The sequence below is a fragment of the Bos indicus x Bos taurus genome, chromosome 18 (assembly GCF_003369695.1).
Source record: "Bos indicus x Bos taurus breed Angus x Brahman F1 hybrid chromosome 18, Bos_hybrid_MaternalHap_v2.0, whole genome shotgun sequence".
Taxonomy (NCBI): Eukaryota; Metazoa; Chordata; class Mammalia; order Artiodactyla; family Bovidae; genus Bos; species Bos indicus x Bos taurus.
In genome coordinates, this window is record NC_040093.1 from 6,449,312 (window position 1) to 6,473,266 (window position 23,955).

At 40.6% G+C, this 23,955-nt stretch overlaps 1 protein-coding gene across 12 annotated transcripts in view; it reads left to right on the forward strand.

Moving 5' to 3' along the window:
- Nucleotides 1-18,924, forward strand: part of LOC113876104 (zinc finger protein 665-like) — a 41,418-nt gene extending 22,494 nt beyond the window's left edge. For 4 of the 12 annotated variants that reach the window (XM_027514938.1, XM_027514937.1, XM_027514939.1 and 1 more), the window contains 2 exons: nucleotides 2,852-2,978; nucleotides 13,593-18,924. In XM_027514938.1, coding sequence (XP_027370739.1) covers nucleotides 2,852-2,978; nucleotides 13,593-15,949 — 2,484 coding nt within the window. In that variant the 3' untranslated portion in view covers nucleotides 15,950-18,924. Of the gene's footprint in view, nucleotides 1-2,851; nucleotides 2,979-4,724; nucleotides 4,906-9,983; nucleotides 10,234-10,630; nucleotides 10,729-11,274; nucleotides 12,607-13,592 lie in introns of those variants that run through there. The other 8 variants (XM_027514948.1, XM_027514949.1, XM_027514942.1 and 5 more) reach the window with 6 other exon arrangements.
- The last annotated feature ends 5,031 nt before the right edge of the window (nucleotides 18,925-23,955 follow it).

Consider the following 23,955-nt stretch of genomic DNA (forward strand, 5'->3'; position numbering starts at 1 on the left):
ATGAGGGGAAATCAGTTCTGACTTTTTATAGTACATTTAAAACTAAATGAGCACCTCCCTGAAAACTTAAGTGTTTGGGAATGGAATACAATGTTCAGAAAGAGATGTCAGGGCTAGGGAGTGTTTCATTACACCATCTAATTTAAACTGTGAAATCGGGCTTACTAATTTTTTTTCTTTCTTTTTTGACCACATGATTCAGCTTCTAGGGTCTTAGTTCGCTGAGTAGGGCTCGAACCTGAAACCCTGCAGTGGATGTGAGGGATCTTAACCACTGGACCATGAGGGAATTCTCCAACTTTACTAATCTTGATTCAGTATTTTCTTAGTGGAATAAAATCATAAATTTTGGAGTTTGTTAAAAAGTACATACCTAAAATTAATGATAAAAATCACATTATTACTTTTAAAATATATTTATTTCCTGTACTCTGACTTCCTTGCTTCAGTGTCTTTTCCCTAGTTCTGGAGAGCGGTGACCATTCTGGTAGCGGTGTGCACACTTCCCATTGTGGTGGCTTCTCTTGTCTTGCAGCCCAGGCTCTAGAGCGTGCTGGCTTCAGTAGTTTCACCTCCTGGGCTCTACAGCTCTGGCTCAGGAATTGAGATTCACAGGCTTAGTTGCCCCTCAGCATGTGGGATCTTAATGGGCCAGGCAACAACCTGTGTTTCTTACATTGGTCAGTGGACTCTTTACCACTGAGCCACCAGGTACGCCATCATATTATTTTCAGTACAGGTATTTTATACAGATTGGCGTTTAAGTATTTTCTGTATTATTTTCTGCTTGTACTGCTTTTTATGTTTTTAATAGTATAAGATAATGTTGAGGACTTCTCTGGTGATAAAGTGGATAGCAATGTGTCTGCCAGTGTAGGGGACACAGGTTCCATCCCAATTCCTGGAAGATGCCGCAGAGCAACTAAGCCCATGCCCAACAACTGCTGTGGCTGTGCTCTGGAGCCCGGAATCCTTAACTACTGAAGCCTGCATGCTTGAGCTGGTCTTCTGAAACAAGGAAGGCCACTGCAATGAGAGCCTGGGCACTGCAGCCACAACTCCTTGCAGTGCAGCCACAAGTAGAGACAGCTGGGTCACAGCAACAAAGGCCCAGCATAACCAAACCATATGAGGTGTAAAAAGGAAATAGAATGTTAACAAACTTACTGAATCAAACTTACATTTGACTCACTTTTAATGTGCCAAAGATGCCAAAATGTAGGAGAAGGGAATGGCCACCCACTCCAGTTTTCTTGCCTGGAGAATCCCATGGACAGAGGAGCCTGGCAGGCTACAGTCCATGGAGTCCCATAGAGTCTGACATGACTGAGCCAACTGAACAACAACCTCCTCACATAGCAAAGTGAGTGCTGAAAAACAAACCTAAATCTCTAACTTTCCTCCTGCAGATTCTTAAGTCATGTCCAGTTGCTTTTGAAATAACATCCTCAATTTATATGCCTTGCAGAAATCAGCCTTTTCCTGGCATTACCCCGTCTTCATTCCCACGTTGCAGTCAGACTGGCTGGTTTTCTGTTCAGTAAATATCTTCCTGTGTCAGAGCACTCAGGCTCTTCTGTCTGCTTACAAAACTCTTCCATTTCCCACCTTGCCAATCCTAAGCGTTTCTTCCTCACAGAGACCTTGTCTGACTTCTCGATGTAGGTCAAGACTTTCTGTTGAATCTTCTCTTAGCACCAGGCCTGTTTCAGAGCACATATAAAAATAGTGATGTTAAAACTATGGATGTAATTGGCTGGCTGGCCGCTGGATGGTAAGCTCCGTCGTGTTCACTGCTGTACTCCCAGTTAGGGACACAGAGTTGATACTCACTAAGTTTTGATTGAACGAAAGAAAAAAATAAAGACAACGCTTCTTGTTTCAATCAATTGTGTGTTTCCATGTGCATGCATGAGTGCATGGATGTGTAACTCCATGATTTTATTACAAAACCATCTCATAAATACGGTTTATGCTTAGAGCAGTTGCAGTTGTATCTTAAATGTGTATTCCATGCCTTTAATAGTTTCTACCTCATCACATGAGTAATGTCAATAGTAGTCAGATTATTGACATTGTGTGGGTTGGGGGGTAGAGGGGGTGACTTGTACAGTGACTATTCATGCTGTTCCATTGCCCTTCAGCTCCCTTGAACTTGTTTCAGGTATTCTCAGGGGACTCTCTGGGGATGGTCTTTTATACTGTTACTTAACTCTTTGATTCCTTAGGTTCAGTTGTCTCTCCCAACCACCTGAGCTCAGGTGCTATTGCCTCATTTCTTAACTGTTTGATCAGAGCTATTTATTAGAGTGACAGAGTCTTCTCCCCAGTAAGATGGACACAGATCTTTCTCTACTGTTGTTGTTATGTTGATGACAAGTTCATATGGGTAAAGTCTTTAGAGTAATGCTTAGTGTGTATGAAGTGTTGAGACACCTCTCATCAGTGTGATGATGACATCTTCATCACAGTCTGTGTTCTTTTAAAGCCACTGTGGACTTTGTCCTCTCTGAAGACAGCAGTCTTGCTGTAACTCATCTAGATAGTGAATGTCACTCAGTGTGTTGAACGCAACACTTCTGCATCAGCGACCCACTGTTAATTGTAATTTATATATTTTTCATGTCTTGTCCACACTCATGATGAATTCATGTTGATTGGAGGATATCATCATCTTATGAAAAAATAGGAGATTAAGTTAGAGAGCAACAATTTGCTCCATATAGATTTGCATGAACATATCAGAATATTACTTCAGTTGAATTGACCTTACCTGTCTCACTTCTTATCCTTTTCTGTGAAAATAAGAACCCTCCTCAGGGCCCGTTGGTTAAATGTGTTTTCATTTCAGGCACAGTTGACCTTCAAGGATGTGTTCATAGATTTCACTCTCAAGGAGTGGGACTCTCTGGACCCTGCCCAGAGGACCTTGTACAAGGACGTGATGGTGGAGACCCTCAGGAACCTGCTGTCTGTGGGTGAGGATCACTTCCCTCTGAAGTAGGGATCTACTTTGCGGTATCTCTGCATTTTCCCTTGCTGTCTCTTAGGAGCCCTGTTTTTCTTGACTGAGCTGAAAACCTTGTCACTCGGACATGTAAGGCTTCATGTTTAGCATCGGGAGTTCAAACTTGTCTTTCCTTCTGATGACCTGCCCACTGTGTGATACACAAGGAGTTTTTCCAGAGCTTGAGTGTTTATAAAGCTGATTTCAAACTTTGAAAATCCAGTTGCCTGTTTTATACCCCTGTATTCTTGGTTCAGTAACTCTTGGAAAGGAACTAGATAACTGATATATACTGTACTGTATAGTATACTGTTCCCTGTGCATTCAGAAGGAGGCAGATAGTAAAGTAATTTGTGAAATATTTTCTGTCCATCATAATGTCCTCATTTCTTGACGGACAAAAGAGCTGGGATTTTCCACCTGCCAATGCAGGAGACACAGGTTCGATCCCTGGTCTGGAAGATCCCACAACACAGAGCAGCTAAGCCTGTGGGCCTGAACTACTAAAGCAGCATTCTAGACCTGGAAGCTGTAATTACTGAGCCCACATGGGACAACTACTGAAGCCTGTGGACCCAGGAGAAGGCAAAGCAAATGAGAAGCCAATACACTGCAACTGGAGAGTAACCCCTACTTGCCCAACTTGGGGAAAAGTCCAAGCAGCAAGGATCACTCACTCCAGCCAAAGTAAATGAATAAACAAAATTATTAAAGATAGCAAATGCATTTATTTAAAAAAAACAAAGTTTGGATTCTGGAAGAAGCCAAATATGAGATTTCTTCTGAGCAGGAATTTCTGATTCTGACCTGAATCATAACTCTATTTTCATAGCGCAAGAAAGATCCCTGGATTGTGGAGAAAGAGGTGCTAATTAGCAGAAAATCAGATGAATGGGAAAGGATCAACAGTGTGACTTCAGGTCAGCTGTCACAAGGCAGAGAGGAAGCCACACCATTCATCGTGTTTGGGAAACTCTTGAAGTGCGAGAGTTCTGTGAGAAAACAGATATTTAGTGTTTGTGAACTCTCACAGGAGATTTTTCTTCAACTTCCTGCTCTGTTCGTTGACCTGTGAAATGTACATCACCCTCCAGTGGTGCTTTAGTGCCCACAGAGACAAAGGCAAGACTTTTTGGTTTTTCTTTTTTTTGGCTATACTGGGTGTATTTCCTGTATGGCCATTTCTCTATTTGAGACAAGTGGGGGCTACTCTCTGCTTGCAGGGTGCATGGCTTCTCATCACGGTGGCTTCTTTTGTTGTGGAGCACCAGCTCTAGGCACGCGTGCTTCAGTAGTTTCGCTACCCAGGCTCAGAATCTGTCCTTCAACTTAGTTGCTCCCTGGCATGCGAGATCTTCCCAGAACAAAGATCGAACCCATGTCTCCCGCATCGGCAAGCTAACTTTTTACCATGTGGCCACCAGGGTGTTAGGGAAATTAAATAAATAATCCTGTTTAGGCTTTAAGACAAAGCAGTGCATTCCTCTGTGCTTGCCTCCAACCTGCCTGGACACACCCTGACTGTGAGTACCCTGACTGCCTGCTGTGAGTGCAAGGATTGCAGCAACATAGACAAGTTAGGACACAAATCTTGAGATTGTTCACCCTTGAGATTGTTCAAAGAGACTCTGACAAACCCAGCCCCAGGCTTAGGAACATCCAAGTTTCATAAGACAAACAGCATTAAGATGAAACCAGAGCTTCTGTTTGCTCACAGATTGATGATATCAGTTTGCATCCTGGGATGATAAGCAGGAACCCCGAACTGCAGTGTTAAAGCCTAACTCATGGAGTGGACAGGCTGCCGGGGACCTTTACCCAGTTGAGACTCCGGATGTGCTGTGTCCTGGTACTTCCCAGGGCTGCTCCAGTCTGCACTTGGGTCAGAAGCCAATTTGGTGATGTATCCTCTGCTGTTTTTATTTCCTTGTCTTTTCAGTTCAGTTCAGTCGCTCAGTCATGTCCAACTCTTTGCGACCCCATGAACCGCAGCATGCCAGGCCTCCATGTCCATCACCAACTTCCAGAGTTCATCCAAACTCATGTCCATTGAGTCGGTGATTCCATCCAGCCATCTCATCCTCTGTCCTCACCTTCTCCTTCTGTCCCCAATCCCTCCCAGCATCAGAGTCTTTTCCAATGAGTCAACTCTTTGCATCAGGTGGCCAAAGTATTGGAGTTTCAGCTTTAGCATCAGTCCTTCCAAAGAATACCCAGGACTGATCTCCTTTAGAATGGACTGGTTGGATCTCCTTGCAGTCCAAGGGACTCTCAAGAGTCTTCTCCAACACCACAGTTCAAAAGCATCAATTCTTCAGTGCTCAGCTTTACTCACAGTCCAACTCTCACATCCATACATGACTACTGGAGAAACCATAGCCTTAACTAGACAGACCTTTGTTGGCAAAGTAATGTCTCTGCTTTTGAATATGCTATAGGTTGGTCATAACTTTCCTTCCAAGGAGTAAGCGTCTTTTAATTTCATGGCTGCAGTCACCATCTGCAGTGATTTTGGAGCCCCCAAAAATAAAGTCTGACACTGTTTCCACTGTTTCCCTATCTATTTCCCAGGAAGTAATGGGACCAGATGCCATGATCTTCGTTTTCTGAATGTTGAGCTTTAAGCCAACTTTTTCATTCTCCTCTTTCACTTACACCAAGAGGCTTTTTTGTTCCTCTTCACTTTCTGCCATAAGGGTGGTGTCATCTGCTTATCTGAGGTTATTGATATTTCTCCCGGCAATCTTGATTCCAGCTTGTGTTTCTTCCAGCCCAGTGTTTCTCATGATGTACTCTGCATATAAGTTAAATAAGCAGGGTGACAATATATAGCCTTGACATACTGCGTTTGCTATTTGGAACCAGTCTGTTGTTCCATGTCCAGTTCTAACTGTTGCTTCCTGACCTGCATACAGGTTTCTCAAAAGGCAAGTCAGGTAGTCTGGTATTCCCATCTCTTTCAGAATTTTCCACGGTTTATTGTGATCCACACAGTCAAAGGCTTTGGCATAGTCAATAAAGCAGAAATAGATGTTTTTCTGGAACTCTTGCTTTTTCAGTGATCCAGCGGATGTTGGCAATTTGATCTCTAGTTCCTCTGCCTTTTCTAAAACCATCATGAACATCTGGAAGTTCATGGTTCACATATTGCTGAAGACTGGCTTGGAGAATTTTGAGCATTACTTTACTAGTAGGTGAGTGCAATTCTGCGGTAGTTTGAGCACTCTTTGGCATTGCCTTTCTTTGGGATTGGAATGAAAACTGACCTTTTCCAGTCCTGTGGCCACTGCTGTGTTTTCCAAATTTACTGGCATATTCAGTGCAGCAATTTCACATCGTCATCTTCTAGGATTTGAAATAGCTCAACTGGAATTCCATCACCTCCACTAGCTTTGTTCATAGTGATGCTTTCTAAGGCCCACTTGACTTTACATTCCAGGATGTCTGGCTCTAGGTGCGTGATCACACCATGGTGATTATCTTGGTCGTGAAGATCTTTTTTGTATAGTTCTTCTGTGTATTCTTGCCACCTCTTCTTAATATCTTCTGCTTCTGTTAGGTCCATACCATTTCTGTCCTTTATTTTGCCCATCTTTGCATAAAATGTTCCCTTGGTGTCTCTAATTTTCTTGAACAGATCTCTAGTCTTTCCCATTCTGTTGTTTTCCTCTATTTCTTTGCATTGATCACTGAGGAAGGCTTTCTATCTTTCCTTGCTATTCTTTGGAACTTTCCATTCAGATGCTTATATCTTTCCTTTTCTCCTTTGCTTTTCGCTTCTCTTCTTTTCACAGCTATTTCTAAGACCTCCCCAAACAGCGATTTTGCTTTTTTGCATTTCTTTACCATGGGGATGGTCTTGATCCCTGTCTCCTGTACACTGTCACGAACCTCCATCCGTAGTTCATCAGGCACTCTATCTATCAGATCTAGGCCCTTAAATCTATTTCTCACTTCCACTGTATAATCATAAGGGATTTGATTTAGGTCATATCTGAATGGTCTAGTGGTTTTCCCTACTTTCTTCAATTTAAGTCTGAATTTGGCAATAAGGAGTTCATGATCTGAGCCACAATCAGCTCCCTGTCTTGTTTTTGCTGACTGTATAGAGCTTCTCCATCTTTGGCTGCAAAGAATATAATCTATCTGATTTCGGTGTTGACCATCTGGTGATGTCCATATGTAGAGTCTTCTCTTGTGTTGTTGGAAGAGGGTGTTTGCTATGACCAATGCATTCTCTTGGCAAAACTCTATTAGCCTTTGTCGTGCTTCATTCCATATTCCAAATTTGCCTGTTACCTCAGGTGTTTCTTTACTTCGTACTTTTGCATTCCAGTCCCCTATAATTAAAAGGAGATCTTTTTTGGGTGTTCTAAAAGGTCTTGTAGGTCTTCATTGAAGCATTCAACTTCAGCTTCTTCAGTGTTACTGGTTGGGGCATAGACTTGGATTACTGGGATACTGAATGGTTTGCCTTGGAAACAAACAGAGATCATTCTGTCGTTTTTGAGATTACATCCAAGTACTGCATTTTGGACTCTTGTTGACTATGATGGCTACTCCATTTCTTCTAAGGGATTCCTGCCCACAGTAGTAGATATAATGGTCATCTGAGTTAAATTCACCCATTCCCGTCCATTTTAGTTCAGTGATTCCTAGAATGTCAACATTCACCCTTGCCATCTCCTATTTGACCACTTCCAATTTGCCTTGATTCATGGACCTAACATTCCAGGTTCCTGTGCAATATTGCTCTTTACAGGATCGGACCCTGCTTCTATCACCAGTCCCATCCACAACTGGGTGTTGTTTTTTCTTTGGCTCCATCCCTTCATTCTTTCTGGAGTTATTTCTCTACTGATCTCCAGTAGCATATTGGGCACCTACTGACCTGGGGAGTTCCTCTTTCAGTGTCCTATCATTTTGCCTTTTCATACTGTTCATGAGGTGCTCAAGGCAAGAATACTGAAGTGGTTTGCCATTCCCTTCTCCAGTGGACCACATTCTGTCAGACGTCTCCACCATGACCCGCCCGTCTTGGGTGGCCCCACACAACGTGGCTTAGTTTCATTGAGTTAGACAAAGCTAATGTCAGTCCTTCCAGTGAACACCCAGGGCTGATCTCCTTTAGGATGGACTGGTTGGATTACTTAGTATCTTGAAAGTCACCTAGATAATTCTCTAATAAACATTGAAATATTTATTTGTATAGAATGAGTGGCCTATTAACAAATGCTTGGAACCTGAGACAAAAGTGAAAACTTTTGGCAAGGCATTAATTGGCGCTATGAGCAGGATTTGTGAGACAAAACGCCATTCCTTAAGAAGCAAGAGATTAAGGTTTATGACGTTTTTATTTCCAGATGGGAAAATTCACCTTATTACTCATTAGCTAATACATGGAACATCTTCTCTGGGTTGTGTGAGAAGTGGAACCGTAAATTAAACAGGGCTGAACCCTTAGAAGTTAATGAATGTTCGTGATTCTTGCCCCTTGAGAAAGGATAATAATCTGCCCTGCTGGATGAGAGGCTGGATCCTCCTCTCTCCTACCATGAAGTACATAAACTGTACTTCTTAAAACTGTCTTAGAGAAGTTACTGGAAAAATAATTATATGATTAGTGAAGATGTTTGTCCATATTACAGTGTCAAAATTATATTTTGGCTGATCAAATCCTCACTTTTTAAGTCAGCTCTCTATTGAGCTGGCCCACAGCTCCAGTAGTGTCCCCCACTGCCCTTTCTCTCTCCATTCTTTGTCCTGTTGTGTCCTTAAACCCATCCCAACCCCTCTGTCTCCCTCTCCATCAGCTGGTCCCCTTCTAACTTCCCCTGTCTCTCAAGGGGGAGGATGAGCCCAGCTTCCCCTACTCCTGCCCCCCACTCTAGGAAGTTTCTTTACCCCTTCAGTTTCTTCTGAACAATCCAAGACCCCCAACTCCCCAGAGGGACAATCCAAGATTTTTATCACCCCATCTGCTGTTGTTTCCACTGTCAATTTGAGCACTATTTGATCTGTGTTTTAGCTACAAAACTATGACTATGGAAAGGGAAGGTAAGTTTTTTGACATAGGATAACTGCTATTCTCTAGACTCTGGAGAAAACTGGTTGAAATGAATTTTTTTTTTCTCTTTGAAAGTGCACAACCGGTTCTTTTTGCATATGGAGTTAAAAGCAACTAACCCGTTGAGACAGCTAGCCTAGAAAAAAGCTTGAAGTTAACCTCTACCAGGGCATCCCAGATGACTCTAATTGTATAGAACCTGCCTGCAAGTATGGGAAAGGTAGATTTGATCCCTGGATTAGGAAGATGCCCTGGAGGTGGGAATAGCAACCCACCAGAGTGTTCTTGCCTGGACAGTCCCATGGGAGGAGCAGCCTGGCAGGATACAGTCCATGGGATCACAGATAATCGGACCTGATTGAAGCAGTTTAGCACAGCAGGCAACCTTTACCAAGTCCTTGAAATACATAACCCACTTTGCCTGAGGCCTCAACCTTGGGCAAATTAGAATTTCAAACCAAGGGGAAAGAAAAAGGTCAAAGAGACATTTTAAATCTCAAGCAGAAAACTATGGTCTCTGTCTGTCCATCTGTGTGTCTGGATTTATGCATGTCATACTGTGTGTCTTTGTTTTTGGATAATATTGCTGAGGTTAGTTTGTAAGTGAGATCTAATTCAGTTGGCTTTAAAAAAGAAAAACTAAGCACTTACAAATCAAACAGTTATGAGAAATTAACCTAAATGAATTTCAGATGCACATGAACTGGGAAATATTCACCATTAAATATCTAGTAAAAACGCTTGTTTGCTCATCTAAGAAAGACATGAGTTGAGTCATCAAACTGTGTAATGCTTTTATTGTATTACACTGATTACTGAGAGTTCAATCCCTGCGTCGGAAAGATCCCTGGAGTAGTAAATGGCAACCCAATTCAGTATTCTTGCCTGGAGAAGACCATGGAGGAGCTGGCAGGCTACAGTCCATGGGTTTGCAAAGAGTCGTACATGCCTAAAGCGACTTAGCACACACATAGGCACTGATTACTGGTTATTTCCTCTCATAGAGAAACTACAGAGATTTTGGATTATTAATATGTGTGTTGCTACCCTGAGATGTTCTCCATAAGAAGCAAATGTTTTTAGAAGTTATCACTGGTATTTATGGTCACCATTCTATAAAATGCTAATACAAAGGACAGTTCATCGTTGCTTAAGGAAGGTAAGATCTGTGTTTTTAGTAACAAAAGGTATGAACAATGAAATTGATTTGGGATGCCCATAGCAGTGAGTGGGAGTGAGCGAAAGCTGGAAGCAAGTTCTTAATTTCCCAGATTGAGACTCCTAACCCCTGGACCACAGGAGCCAACATTTAGGGCTAAGGTCCCTAGTCTGACCTGCCTAGTCAAGAACAAATTCAGATGATGAGGCAGATGATAAAGAGTAAAGGACAAAGTTTATTGAAAGGAAAAGTACATGTGACAAGGCACATGGGCAACCTCAGAGAGAGAGAGACACCTTTGGGAAGTGTAAATTCTTTACAAAGGGGCAGTTTTCCAGGTCTTCATCTTCCCTCAGGCCAATCACCTTGTTTATTTGCCCTGGTTAATTTGTCTCAGGACCCTCCCTGGAGTGTGCATGCACATCTTAGCCAAGTTGGACCTCAAAGTGAAGGCTTCTGGGAGGAGCAAGATTCATTATGGCCTGGAATTATCCTGTGAGTTTTGACTCCAAGCAGCCTTTCTGGGCATGTGTAGTGTCTTCCTTAACAAACAGGGTTTGTTCCTTTCTTTGTCCTTGCCATAATTATTCCCTGAGATTAGAGAATGACTGTCTATTTACCCTGTTTTTGTTGGGTGTAAATTCCTCAACTGAAGCCCACGTATTTCTCATCTCAGGGAATGCAAAGGGGAAGATGACACATTTAAGGCATTTAACATGGAGCCCATCAGTCTCCTACCAGAAAATTACATTTTATTAGGGAGAAAAAAAGTAGGTCTGACTTACAGGTGGCTGTTGCTAAATGAAGAAAATGATTTAATTAGAAAAAAAAAAAGGTTTTTATGCAAAATGGACCTCCAAGAAAAGAGGTCCCAAAAGGCAAAGTCTTTATATGATCTGTAACAATCTGTCATTTGACTCCTGTCAATGTTGTTGCTTGACTATGGGAAGCATGTAATGAGGTGTTTCAAAGGGATCTATTTCCTCTTTGTCCCCCTTCTATGCTGGATTCCATCGGATGCCTGCTTTTTGGTCCGTGTAGAACAGCGCTGTCACCTCCAGAGATTATTTCGGACCCAGCCTGTTTGTCTTCCTATTTGCTACACTTGGGAGACCTCTTTGGAAGAAGGGAAAGACTGGCAGCTCTTCAATTGCATTTGGTGTCTCAGATCCTACACAGAGCTGCCTTCAGCCTGTCTTCCTGTTCAGAGCCCTCAGCTGTTCCTGTTACTATTTTGCCACATCCTTCAGGGGTGTGTGTAACCGCAATGTGGTTTGGATCTTCTGTGATTGTAACTCAGGAAACCTGTAAGGACAGTGGATATTGATTAAGGTCCTCTCTTAGACAGGACCTGAATTGATATCTTGTTGGTGCCTTGAAAACAATTTCCAAGAGGTATGGCTAAGTAACACAATTACACAGGTCAGTTCTTGTGTCTGATCTGAAGTTTCCTTTTTACACTCCTGGAGTTCATTGTAACTTTTTGTCCTCTGTTCTGCCCAAGTGGGCCCTGGTGGTTCAGAGCATGTGTGAATCTGTAAGTCTCGGTGTCAGTCCTGCTTTTGCTCATTTACTTTCATGTTCCATGGAGTTGTGTACAGGAACCCTGTGAATCCACTACCTTTATTTGTAAAATCGAGGTAATTAGGGCTGTTAGGTTGTATAGAATGTTGCCTGTTTTACAGAAAAGGTCAGAAGTTACTGGGGTTTTTTTGGTTTTTTGCTGTGCCATGTGGCAGATGGTATCTTAGTTCCCCATTCCTGGATGGAATCTGTGCCCCCTCCAGTGTATGTGCGTAGTCCTAACGACTGGACCACCAGGGAATTTGCCTCAAAGATTACTTTTGCTTAAAGAATATATTTACTTCCTTTATATATTTACTTGCTTATTGTGACATCTCTTTGTCTACTTTACATCTTGTATGTTTTTATTTTACTTTTCATTTTTATGAGTTGTCTCTGACTCTGGTTAATAAGTTTTCAAATAACATTGGTTTTCTTCATACCAATACATTGCATTTTTTAAATGTTTTTTATTTTTGGTTGCACTGGGTTTTTGTTGCTTTAGGGGCTTTTGGTTACTTGTGGCAGGCAAGGGCTACTCTCTACTTGCAGTGCATGGACTTCTCATTCTAATGCCTTCTCTTGTTACAGTGTATGGGCTCTATGCCTGTGCATAATAGTTGTGACTCCCAAACTCTGGAACACGGAGTTGTGGCCTACAGGCTTAGTTGCTTCCAAGGTATGAGGCAACTTCCTGGATGAGGGATGGAACTCTTGTGCATTAATTACCAAGTGGATTCTTTACCTCTGAGCCAGAAGGGAGGCCCCAAAGCTTGTTCCTTGACATGTATCTTGGAACCAATGAACTGAGTAAGTTAAAGTTACTTTATAGATAGGGAATCGCTGTACTGAATGACTGTTCTTCAAGTACAGAATGTTTCATTTATTAATATTTTGTTATTTATAGATGAGATGGTCTGTATGTATTACACAGTGTTACTGACGTGAACAACTTGTCAATGTCATAAAATGCCTATACGTCTATCTACTGATAGATTTATAAGAGGTATTTAGAAAAGTTTTTTGTTTTTTTTTTTCCCCATTATTTTAGGGAATTTCCTGAACAGTTGTCAACTGCTATTTATGTTTTCCATTACTCATTATAGTGCTTCTTTGGGATTATTTACCATTGCAGTGTATTGCGTGTTAATGAATGCTTGTTCAGTCGATCGTTCTGTCTGACTCTTTGTGATCTCATGGACAGTAGCCTGCTAAGTTCCTTATCCATGAAATTTTTTTTCAGGCAAAGATAGTTCAGTGGCTGCCATTTCCTCCTCCAGGAGATCTCCCCCACCTAGGGATTGAAGCTCCCTATCCTATGTCTCCTGCATTGGCAGGCTAATTCTTTACTACCAAATCACCTATGTAGCACTGTCTGTTCTTTACCGTTTACTTATGTATAAGTATGCATAAAGTGTGTACAATATGCTATATTTTCTCCTCAATTATGAGACAGCAGTGTGTTTACTACCACGTAGAATGAGTTTAGAAGTCATGGTGTGAAAATACCCTTTTCTTTGAGAACTGACATGAGTTTGGAAAAAATTAATATGTTCTGACTGTATCTTTGAAGCTAGGCTACCCTAAAATTAATTTGGATTACATGTGATTGCTCTTTCATTTTTAAAGAGTTCTATTCGTTTAGTGTTTCAAATATTTTTAAGATCATCATTGGGAAGATGCATAATTCTGTTCAGCATGGATATGCCTTTTGGTATAATACCATGTATTCAGCATGAAACAATTTATTTATGAATTGTAATTGATAGAATGCATATGGTTTTTATATTTTGTAGATGTGTCTCAAATACGTATGATCAAGAAATTACAGGCAAAAGGAAACAGTGGTAAAGAAGAAATTTTTCAAAGAGTAGTGTTTGGAAGAGCTGAAAGCCATGAAATTGAAGATTTTTTCCTCAGAAAGATACAGGAAAATATGTATGATTTTGAGTGTCTGTGGACAGATGATGAAAGAAATGACAGAGGAACATCTATATCCCATAACAACAATCTCACCGATAGAAGAGATCATGATAGTAGAAGTGATGCAGGAAATAAGCCTGTTGAAAGGCATGGATCAAGCTTTCAGGATCAGTTGCAGATACTTGAATCTGAAGGGACAGTTTCTGAATGTAGTCAGGTTGTGGTGAATATCAACAGTAGCGCCTCAGGTTTACCACCTCAGAGAACTCGTAGTGTCCATAAAGGCAATTCTCATAAACATGAGAGTGGTGTTATACATCCCTCAGAACTGGTACCAGACCAGGAAGCACACAAGAAAAACACTTACAGTTGTAATGAGTGTAACATAACTTTTCTTCAGGACTCAGAACTCTCTAGACATCAAAGAATCCATACAGGAAGAAAAGCATATAAATGTAACATATGTTGTAAGGCTTTTAATGATAAATCGACCCTTATAGTTCATCAGAGAAATCATACTGGAGAAAAACCATATAAATGTGATGTATGTGGCCATTGCTTTAAACAGCATACACACCTTCAACATCATCGGCGAGTTCATACTGGAGAGAAACCATATAAATGTGATGTGTGTGGAAAGGCCTTTAGTCGAAAAGCAAGGCGTACAGTTCATCAGACCCTTCATACTGGAGAGAAACCGTATACATGTGAAGTATGTGGCCGTGGCTATACTCGAAAGTCACACCTTGGAATTCATTGGAGAGTTCATACTGGAGAGAAACCATATAAATGTGATGTATGTGGCAAGGCCTTTAGTGTAAATGAAAGGCTTGTAGTTCATCGGAGAGTTCATACTGGAGAGAAACCATATAAATGTGATGTGTGTGGCAAGGCCTTTAGTGTAAATGTAAGGCTTGTAGTTCATCGGAGAGTACATACTGGAGAGAAACCATATAAATGTGATGTGTGTGGCAAGGCCTTTAGTGTAAATGTAAGGCTTGTAGTTCATCAGAGAGTACATACTGGAGAGAAACCGTATACATGTGAAGTATGTGGTTGTGGCTATACTCAAAAGTCAATATTTTTAATTCATCAGAGAATTCATACTGAAGAGAAACCATATAAATGTGATGTATGTGGCAAGGCCTTTAGTGTAAATTCAAGGCTTGTAGTTCATCAGAGAGTACATACTGGAGAGAAACCATATAAATGTAATGTGTGTGGAAAGGCCTTTAGTCGAAAAGCAAGGTGTACAGTTCATCAGACCCTTCATACTGGAGAGAAACCATATACATGTGAAGTATGCGGCCGTGGCTATACTCGAAAGTCAATACTTGTAATTCATTGGAGAATGCATACCGGAGAGAAACCATATAAATGTGATGTATGTGGCAAGGCCTTTAGTCTAAATTCAAGGCTTGTAGTTCATCGGAGAGTACATACTGGAGAGAAACCATATAAATGTGATCTATGTGGCAAGGCCTTTAGTCTAAATGCAAGACTTGTAGTTCATCGGAGAGTTCATACTGGAGAGAAACCATATAAATGTGATCTATGTGGCAAGGCCTTTAGTCTAAATTCAAGGCTTGTAGTTCATCGGAGAGTACATACTGGAGAGAAACCATATAAATGTGATGTATGTGGCAAGGCCTTTAGTCTAAATTCAAGGCTTGTAGTTCATCAGAGAGTACATACTGGAGAGAAACCATATAAATGTGATGTGTGTGGAAAGGCCTTTAGTCAAAAAGCAAGGTGTACAGTTCATCAGACCCTTCATACTGGAGAGAAACCATATACATGTGAAGTATGTGGCCGTGGCTATACTCAAAAGTCAAAACTTGTAGTTCATGGGAGAATTCATACCGGAGAGAAGCCATTTAAATGTGATGTATGTGGCAAGGCCTTTAGTGTAAATGCAAGGCTTGTAATTCATCGGAGACTTCATACTGGAGAGAAACCATATAAATGTGATGTGTGTGGCAAGGCCTTTAGTGTAAATGCAAGGCTTGTAGTTCATCGGAGAGTTCATACTGGAGAGAAACCATATAAATGTGATATGTGTGGAAAGGCCTTCAGTCGAAATTCAGGCCTTGTAGTTCATCAGAGAGTTCATACTGGAGAGAAACCATGTAAATGTGATGTATGTGGACAGGCCTTTGGTCAAAATTCAATCCTTTCAATTCATAAGAGAATTCATACTGGAGAGAAACCTTACAAATGTAACAATTAGGACAAACATTTTAGTGCACAGTCACCCTTAAATTGCCATCAGACAGTTTATATGGGAGGAAAAGTGTAGAAAGGTAGTTTATGTGGCGAAGTCTTCAGTTGCAGGTCTTTGCAGTTCATTGGAAACATTGGAGAGAAACCATATAAATAATGATGTATGTGGCAAGACCTTTAGTCAAACGGCAAACCTTGCATTTCATCAGAGAATTCATACTGGAGAGAAGCCGTGTAAATGTGTTGTGTGTGGCTGATGCTTTACTGGAAACTCACAGCTTGGAATTCATCAGAGAATTCATACTGGAGAGAAACCATATAAATGTGATCTCAGTGGCAAGGCCTTTAAATGCAAACCTTGCAGTTTGTTGGAGAATTCATACTGGAGAGAAACCTTACAAATGTAGCCATTCTGACAAACATTTTACTGCACAGCTAGCCTCACCATCATGCAGTTCATTCAGGAGAGACAGCATAGAAATGTGATGTATGTGGGCAGTGCTTGAAATGACCATCTAAGAAATCAGATAATTCATAGTGGAGAAAAATGTTACAACAATTATGAGAAACATTTTAGTGCAGATGTAATGAATGTAGCAAAGCCTTTAGTCAGAGCTCAGGCCTTATAATTAATCAAAGAATTAATATTGTATAAAAAGCATACAAATGAAAGAAATATGGTAAAGCTTCTAGTGCATATTCAGCCTCAGCTGACCATTGGGCAGTTCATACAGGAGGGAAACCACATAAATGGAATTTATATGACAAACCCTTCAGTCATAAGGTATATCAACTTTTTGACCCTCAGAAAAGTCAAACGAGGAAACCTCACAAATGTGGTAGGTGGCACAAAGCTTTGGTTCTGTGTTGAGACGTAACTAACCATCACGTAATTAATTCTGAATGGAAATCTTACCCACATAGTGCATGTGGTGTCTTTTGGAAGGCATTCAGTTATTTACAACACATGAGAAAATTCATACTGGTGAGAATCCATACATTTAAAGCACAGTCCGTTTCTCCAATCTTAAGGAGGAAATCATGTAAATATAATGTGTGGCCAGGGCTTCAATAACAGGTTTCATCTTTCCCATCAGCAGAGAATTCATAATGCAGAGACACAAATGTAAGAGTGTGTGTGGCAAACCCTTCAGGTGGTATTCAGCCCTCAAAAGACATCAGGTGATGGACTAGAGAGACCATCCGAATGCAATCAGTGTGTCCAGGCTTTTGTCAGGTGTTTACACCTTAGGCTTCTTGAGAATATTCACACTGGATAGAAACTATATCAATGTAATGAGTGTGTCAAGGCTTTTGGACAACAGTCCTAAGTCAGGATTCAGTAAAGAAGTCATTCTGGAGAGAAAGCTTACAAGTGACATGAGTGTGTAAAACCTTTACTTGGGGCTCACACTGCACTAGCCATCAGATGATCCATACTAGAGAGAACCTTACCAGTGTACAGAATATGGCATGACCTTTAGGTACTACCTTAAACTTAGGATTCACCAAATACTTTACACTTTGGCAGTTTTATACTTTATGCTTTATGGAAGTTTTCACAGTTACTGCTCACTCTTTAGGTGTGTAAGAATATATATCCTGGAGTTAAACCACACAAATGTAATATTTGTGAGAAGGATTTTACCAAACGTCCAAGTTCGGGAACATTCTGGAGCAATGCTCAAATGCAATGGGAGTGGGAAATTTTTCACCTTGAGTTGGAGTGGGAAATTTTTCACCTTGAGTTGAAATGTTAGACAAGACTCCACAGTGAAGAGGAGTCTTGGAAATGGACGGGCAAGGGCTTTCTGGAGGGTTCAGAGTACACTAGACTTCAGAATATATGTCTTTCTGAGAAACCACATAAAAGTAATGTGCACGCTGAAGCTTTAACTCAAAGATCAAAACTGTGGAACGTGAGAGGATATGTATGGAGATCAAACTTGGGCAGGTAATGTATATTGTGTAGTCTGTTCCATGAACTATTCACACCATGGGCATAATGAAATGATTCATGTGTGTCAGAAACTATGCTATACCGAATTTGGAAACATGTTTAAGAAAACTATTTCCTCAAGATTCCCCCCAAAAAATTCATATTGAAGAGAATCCTTAAAATTGTAATGAATTTGGTCATCTTTTGGGACAGTTCTCACAGCAGATCACAGAAGAGAGAATTCATTTGAGGAATAAATAAATCTTCAGTTCTCCAGCACTAACCTATGATGTTACTGCAGAATAATTAAGTATGTTGAAACTTAACCACTTTTGTGGAAATGGCCCGTTATCTTCAGTGTGTGTTTAATTACTTGAATTTTCTTGAGAACGTTACATTATTTTTCTTTATTTCCTTAAAGTTTTAAATTCTTATAGCTTTCTTAGAGACTTTCATGATGGTCTCTGCAAAGAAATGAGTAAGATGAAGGGACTGACTTCATTAGGTGTGGTTCATTTATATCTATCCTGGTAAAACAGGGACACTGAGATATCAAATTCAGTGGTGTGTGAATTAGGATCAGCAAGGGACAGAGAACCATGTAAAACCATGAGATGACTCAGCATGCTCATTATGTTCAGGGTGCCCTTCTGTACACAGGTCACCGTGGTTAAAGAACTGAAGGCTCTACCATCTGACCATGCAAAGAGCAGGCTGGACATTGAGGGACTTGGGCTTTTCATGGGAGGGGAGTTGACAGGTTACTGGGGACTGATTGTGTGGGACAAATAGTACCAGGGAAATGGTGGTCCTTTTCTCCCTTAACTAGCAATTGCTATTGTGTGTAAATGATTAATGGAAACTTATTCTTGGAAATTGAAAAGAGCCGTTTTCTTGAAAAATGTTCATCAAAAGAACCAGAAAGAGGATGGCCATATATCTGCTTCGTCATTACCTGCTGCCATTTACAGTGTGCCTCTGTTTTATTCAGAATGTATCATAAGTCTTGTGCACTAATAAAATTTGTATCATTTTTTCCATAACTCTGAATGGATCATGTTTCTTTCAATAACACAATTTTAATACACCTCAGTACTTCATAACAGAAACTAGCAATGCACCAAAGACTGTCAAGGTTGAAAGAATCTCTTAAGAGTTTCTTTGCATAGTGAAATCAAATAGACAATTTTGGGATTATATACTAACAATATACACTTGAGTTATTCTCTCCACACTTTGTCCTTAGCAGAGCAGTTATGGATTCTGGCCCTGTAAAACCTACCCCCTGTTTATATGTGCACTACGTGATATTTCCCAATGTTATCTTTTGTGCCCAAATAAAACTAAAAAGTATGTGCCTGATTTACATGAAGTGAAAATAGGAATAATAAGCATACAAAAATTAGGAAATAAAAACTTTGGAAATAAGGGTAAAGGTGATATGTCTTTTGCAGCTTGGAGCATTCTGGAAAAAAAATTTTTTTTGTTTTTTTTTGCTTATTGTTGGCTGAATAATTGTGGCTCATGGGGTCAGGAGCTCTACAGCATATGGGAATTTTCCAGACCAGGAATTATCAGTCCCTTGTCTGTTGCATTGGCAGGCGAATTCCTTACTTCTAAGCGACCAGGGAAGCCCTGGAAATAATTTAGAAAGCACACTATATGATGAGAACTTTTTTGTTTGCTAAACTAGAAATTTCATATATGCAGACCCCAACGTTTTCGTTCTTGTTACTTTGCAGTCACCCACTGGAACAGGATGGCGCCAAATAAAGTCTAAAGATGTCAGTAGTCAAACATCAAAAAAACATCGTGAGACTGTTTCACAAAACACTGAATGTTTAATCGTGCTTTGAGTTTATTACATTCCTTTTCCTGCTGTACACATATTTTCTATTGTTCTATATGATGTTGAAGATGGTATAAATTACTATTAGTCTATTTTACTAGGCAGATAAATTGCTATTTACTGTCCATTGCCTGTGACATGTTTACACTAGCCTAAGAACATTAGGAACATTAATGTTTGGAAATATTAGGTAAGAAATAGAAGTCCAGAGGATATTAAAGTCTTGATGTCACATTATAGAATTAAGTAATATACTCCATTGTTTATTCTTAGATGTATTTAAAAACTTTTTTTTTTTTTTACAATATTGTTATGGTTTTTGCTCTGCATCAACACGAATTGGCCATAGACATACATATGTCCCCTCCTTTCCTAACCCACCTCCCTCCACATCCTATCTGTCCAGGTCTTCACAAAGCACTGGCTCTGGGTGTCCTGCTTCATATATCAAACTGCCACTGGCTATCTGTTTTACATATGGCAACATATGTTTCAGTGGTATTGTTCAAATCACACCACAGTATTTGTTTTTTCAATAGTTTTTCCTTAGCGTAATTTTTTCTGTCCACATGTTGTGACCAAGATTTAATGTTTAGTTAATCCACAGAAATATTTACAAATAGTGTATAGTTGATAATTTTGCCGAAAATTCTAATGTCTTCTGAAAACGTTATATTTTATACTCTGCTTTGTTGTTCACATGTGGCAGTGCTTCCAAACAGACAACAAAGAAAAGAGAAAAATAGATTACAATTTTTTTTTTTTTTTTTTAAAGTAAATTGCCTGCTGCTGCTGCTGCTAAATCACTTCAGTCGTCTCGGACTCTGTGTGACCCCATAGACGTCAGCCCACCAGGCTCTCCCGCCCCTGGGATTCTCCAGGCAAGAACACTGGAGTGGGTTGCCATTTCCTTCTCCAATGCATGAAAGTGAAAAGTCAAAGGGAAGTCGCTCAGTCGTGTCCAACTCTTAGCGACTCCATCCATGGGATTTTCCAGGCAAGAGTACTGGAGTGGAGTGCCATTGCCGTCTCCGTAAATTGCCTAATTACCCTCAAAAGGTCATACAGTAATTTGATGTTCCATTACATTGGGCTTCTCTGGTATCTCAGACAGTAAATTGTCTGCCTGCAATGTGGGAGACCTGGGTTCGATTCCTAGGTAAGGAAGATCCCCTGGAGAAGGAAATGGCAACCGACTCCGGTACTCTTGCCTGGAAAATTCCATAGATGGAGGAGCTTGGTAGGCTACAGTCCATGGATCACAAAGAGTCAGACATGACTGAGCGACTTTACTGGCACTGGTACATTGAGGAAATATTGACAACTATATATTATTATATCATTGTTATATAACTATAATTACTATATGTAATTATTATACATAATATATAATTATATATTATATATATTATTATACAAGTTTTTCTCAAGTATTTGAAGCTATGTCATCACAAGCATGAAACAAACACTTGATAAAGAATGCAGTTCTCATTAAAGGAGATTTTTTTCTCTAATAATGTTTTAAATGTAACTGATTCAATTCGCTCTATGCCTGATACTAACACAACATTGTGAACCTACTCTGCTGCTGCTGCTGCTGCTGAGTCACTTCAGTCGTGTCTGACTCTGTGCGATCCCATAGACGGCAGCCCACCAGGCTCTCCCGTCCCTGGGATTCTCCAGGCAAGAACACTGGAGTGGGTTGCCATTTCCTTCTCCAATGCAGGAAAGTGAACTCCTTTCAAATTTTAATAAAAGAGCAAAGACGAGGCGGGGTGAGGTGGATTTATACTAGGGGGTGAGGTGGGTATGGGTATAGGGTACTGCTGAGTCCCAAGAGGATCAGCTCTTTCAAGGGGTCGGGATAAATAACAGTCGAGGGACTCAGCCACACATATACATGTGTCCATTCTCCCCCAAACTCCTGTCCCATCCAGGCTGCCACATAACATTGAACACAGCTCCCTGTGCTATACAATCAGATGTTCCTGTTTTGTAAATGAGTTCACTGGTATCTTTTTTCAGATTCCAAATATAAGTGATGTCTAATCTTTGTCTTTCTCTGACTTATTCACTTAGTATTGAAAGGTTGTTGCTGAACCATGAAAGAGTCTGGGATTCTTGGCATCTGGAGGAGAGGAATTCAATCCGGGGCCAATGATAAGGTTTGATCACTTAGAGCTTTTGTGTAATAAAGCTTTATTAAAGTATAGAAGAGACAAAGTTTCTGACATAGACATCAGAAGGGGACAGAAAGAGTGCCCCCCTGCTAGTCTTTAGCGGAATGTTATATAGCTACTAGCAGGCTGCTAATTGGAGAAAGGAAATGTCTCAGAACTCAGAGATTGGCACCAGGCCCCTCACCCACAACATGCATTTTGAGATAACATTGGCACAAGGTGAGTTGTCCTGGGCCATAAAACGATTGACATGAATCTTGAAGAAAGGCAGGTTTCCAAGCAAATAAAGTGTTTCATTAACATATGATTAGGAGAACAATTGTAGGAGTAAAACATACTGGTTTGTTGAGCCGTTATCGGTTCTGAGTCTCTTTAGCAAACCGACTTGGAGAAACAGTCTAGGGTAAATACATAGTTCATTAACATAGCTTAATAAAAACATTTCCGTAAGAAAAACAGTTGGTTAGCTCAAGGTTTGAGAAAACTTCAGGTGGAACCAGGTGTCATCATAGCAACACAGAATTTTAAGAGAAACCTCCTGTATAAAATTAAAATTTTGAATAGAGAAGGGAAAAATATCTGACAGTTGTAGTTTGTTTCCTCCTCCTGCCTCTTAGAGAAAGATAAAAAACGTTGACACTTGCAGCCTATATCCTCCTTTTGGGGACCCCTGACCTTCCTGTGTGTTACCCTCTCAGTATGATAATTTTCAGGCCCATTCACTTTGGTGTTTAATTTTGTTTTCCCAACAATGTTGAGTATTTCTTGGATAATTCAGTTCAGTTTGTGTTTACTACTTCATATGTGCTAAATCGTCAGTACACCTACTCTTAGAATTTGGTGAAGACTTTCCCCCAGGTGTCTGGGTCAAACCGTTTTAAGGTCACACCACATCTGTCCACATCCGTGTGTACTGTACGCATGTGGAACGTTGACAATTCACATGCAGCTTTCTTTCTCAGGGCACAGAAAACAACTGACTGCTTTTTCACTTTATTAATGAAGAAAGGCTTATTCTCACCAGCTATTTCTTCACCAGAGCACAGGTGGTAAAAGAGGAGATGAGGGGATAATTTAGTTACATCAGTATGATAGTTCATTATCGTCTAATCATACACATAATATCCAGGATGCTGTGCAAAGACTTTTTTTTCCGTGATCACCAGAGAAATAGCAAAATGGAAAATATTTTTCCTAGTATTGAAGCTGCAGAGCAGGGCCCTGTGGGGGTCCCAGGCACAGAGGCCTTTTTGGTTCCCATTTCTTATAGGCAGGACTGCAGCCTTCATGACCTTCTGTGAGTTCCAAGGGGCAGAACAGTTGCTAATCAAAGAAGGATGCTCACGCTGGGTCAGTTGTGTCCAACTCTCTTGTGACCCATTGGACACAAAATGGGTTGCCATTTCTTCCTCCAGGGGATCTTCCCGACCCAGGAATCAAACCCAAGTCTCCTGTACTGGCAGGTGGATTCTTTACCACTGCACTGATTAGGAGACCAGACCACCTAAGAAAGACCCTGCACACAACTTAATCTTGTCACCAACCCCATCCTTTTAGAACTTTGCGGAGGAAACAAGAATACAAGACTGTTACTGCCTTGATCCTTAGCATATATCCCTAGTGGACAATATAACCTCTCCCTACTCACCAAGGAGGGGGCCGAAAGTGTTCCCTTTTAGCTTCGCACATATAGAAAGCCACTCTTAGTCCTCCATAACTCTGTCTCTGTTTTTGTATTTCAAGTATTTCAGTTTGGCATTTGCGCAGAGAGAGCCAAGATTTTGGCATCAGTATAACCTCTGGGTTCTGGTTCAACCCAGACCTCTGACTTGTTGATTCAGAGGAATATCTTTCAACATGTACTGATGTCTCTACGATGTGACAGGACTGGACACAACACAGCCCAAAGGAACACGCAGCGCCCCTCACCGACATTCTAAGGTACATACACCGAGGTTCTCAGGCTTTTGTTGTTTTTTTAGTATTATTGGGTTAATATTCCTAAGGTTCCATTTTTAAACTATTACATGTGTATTTATCTTCTT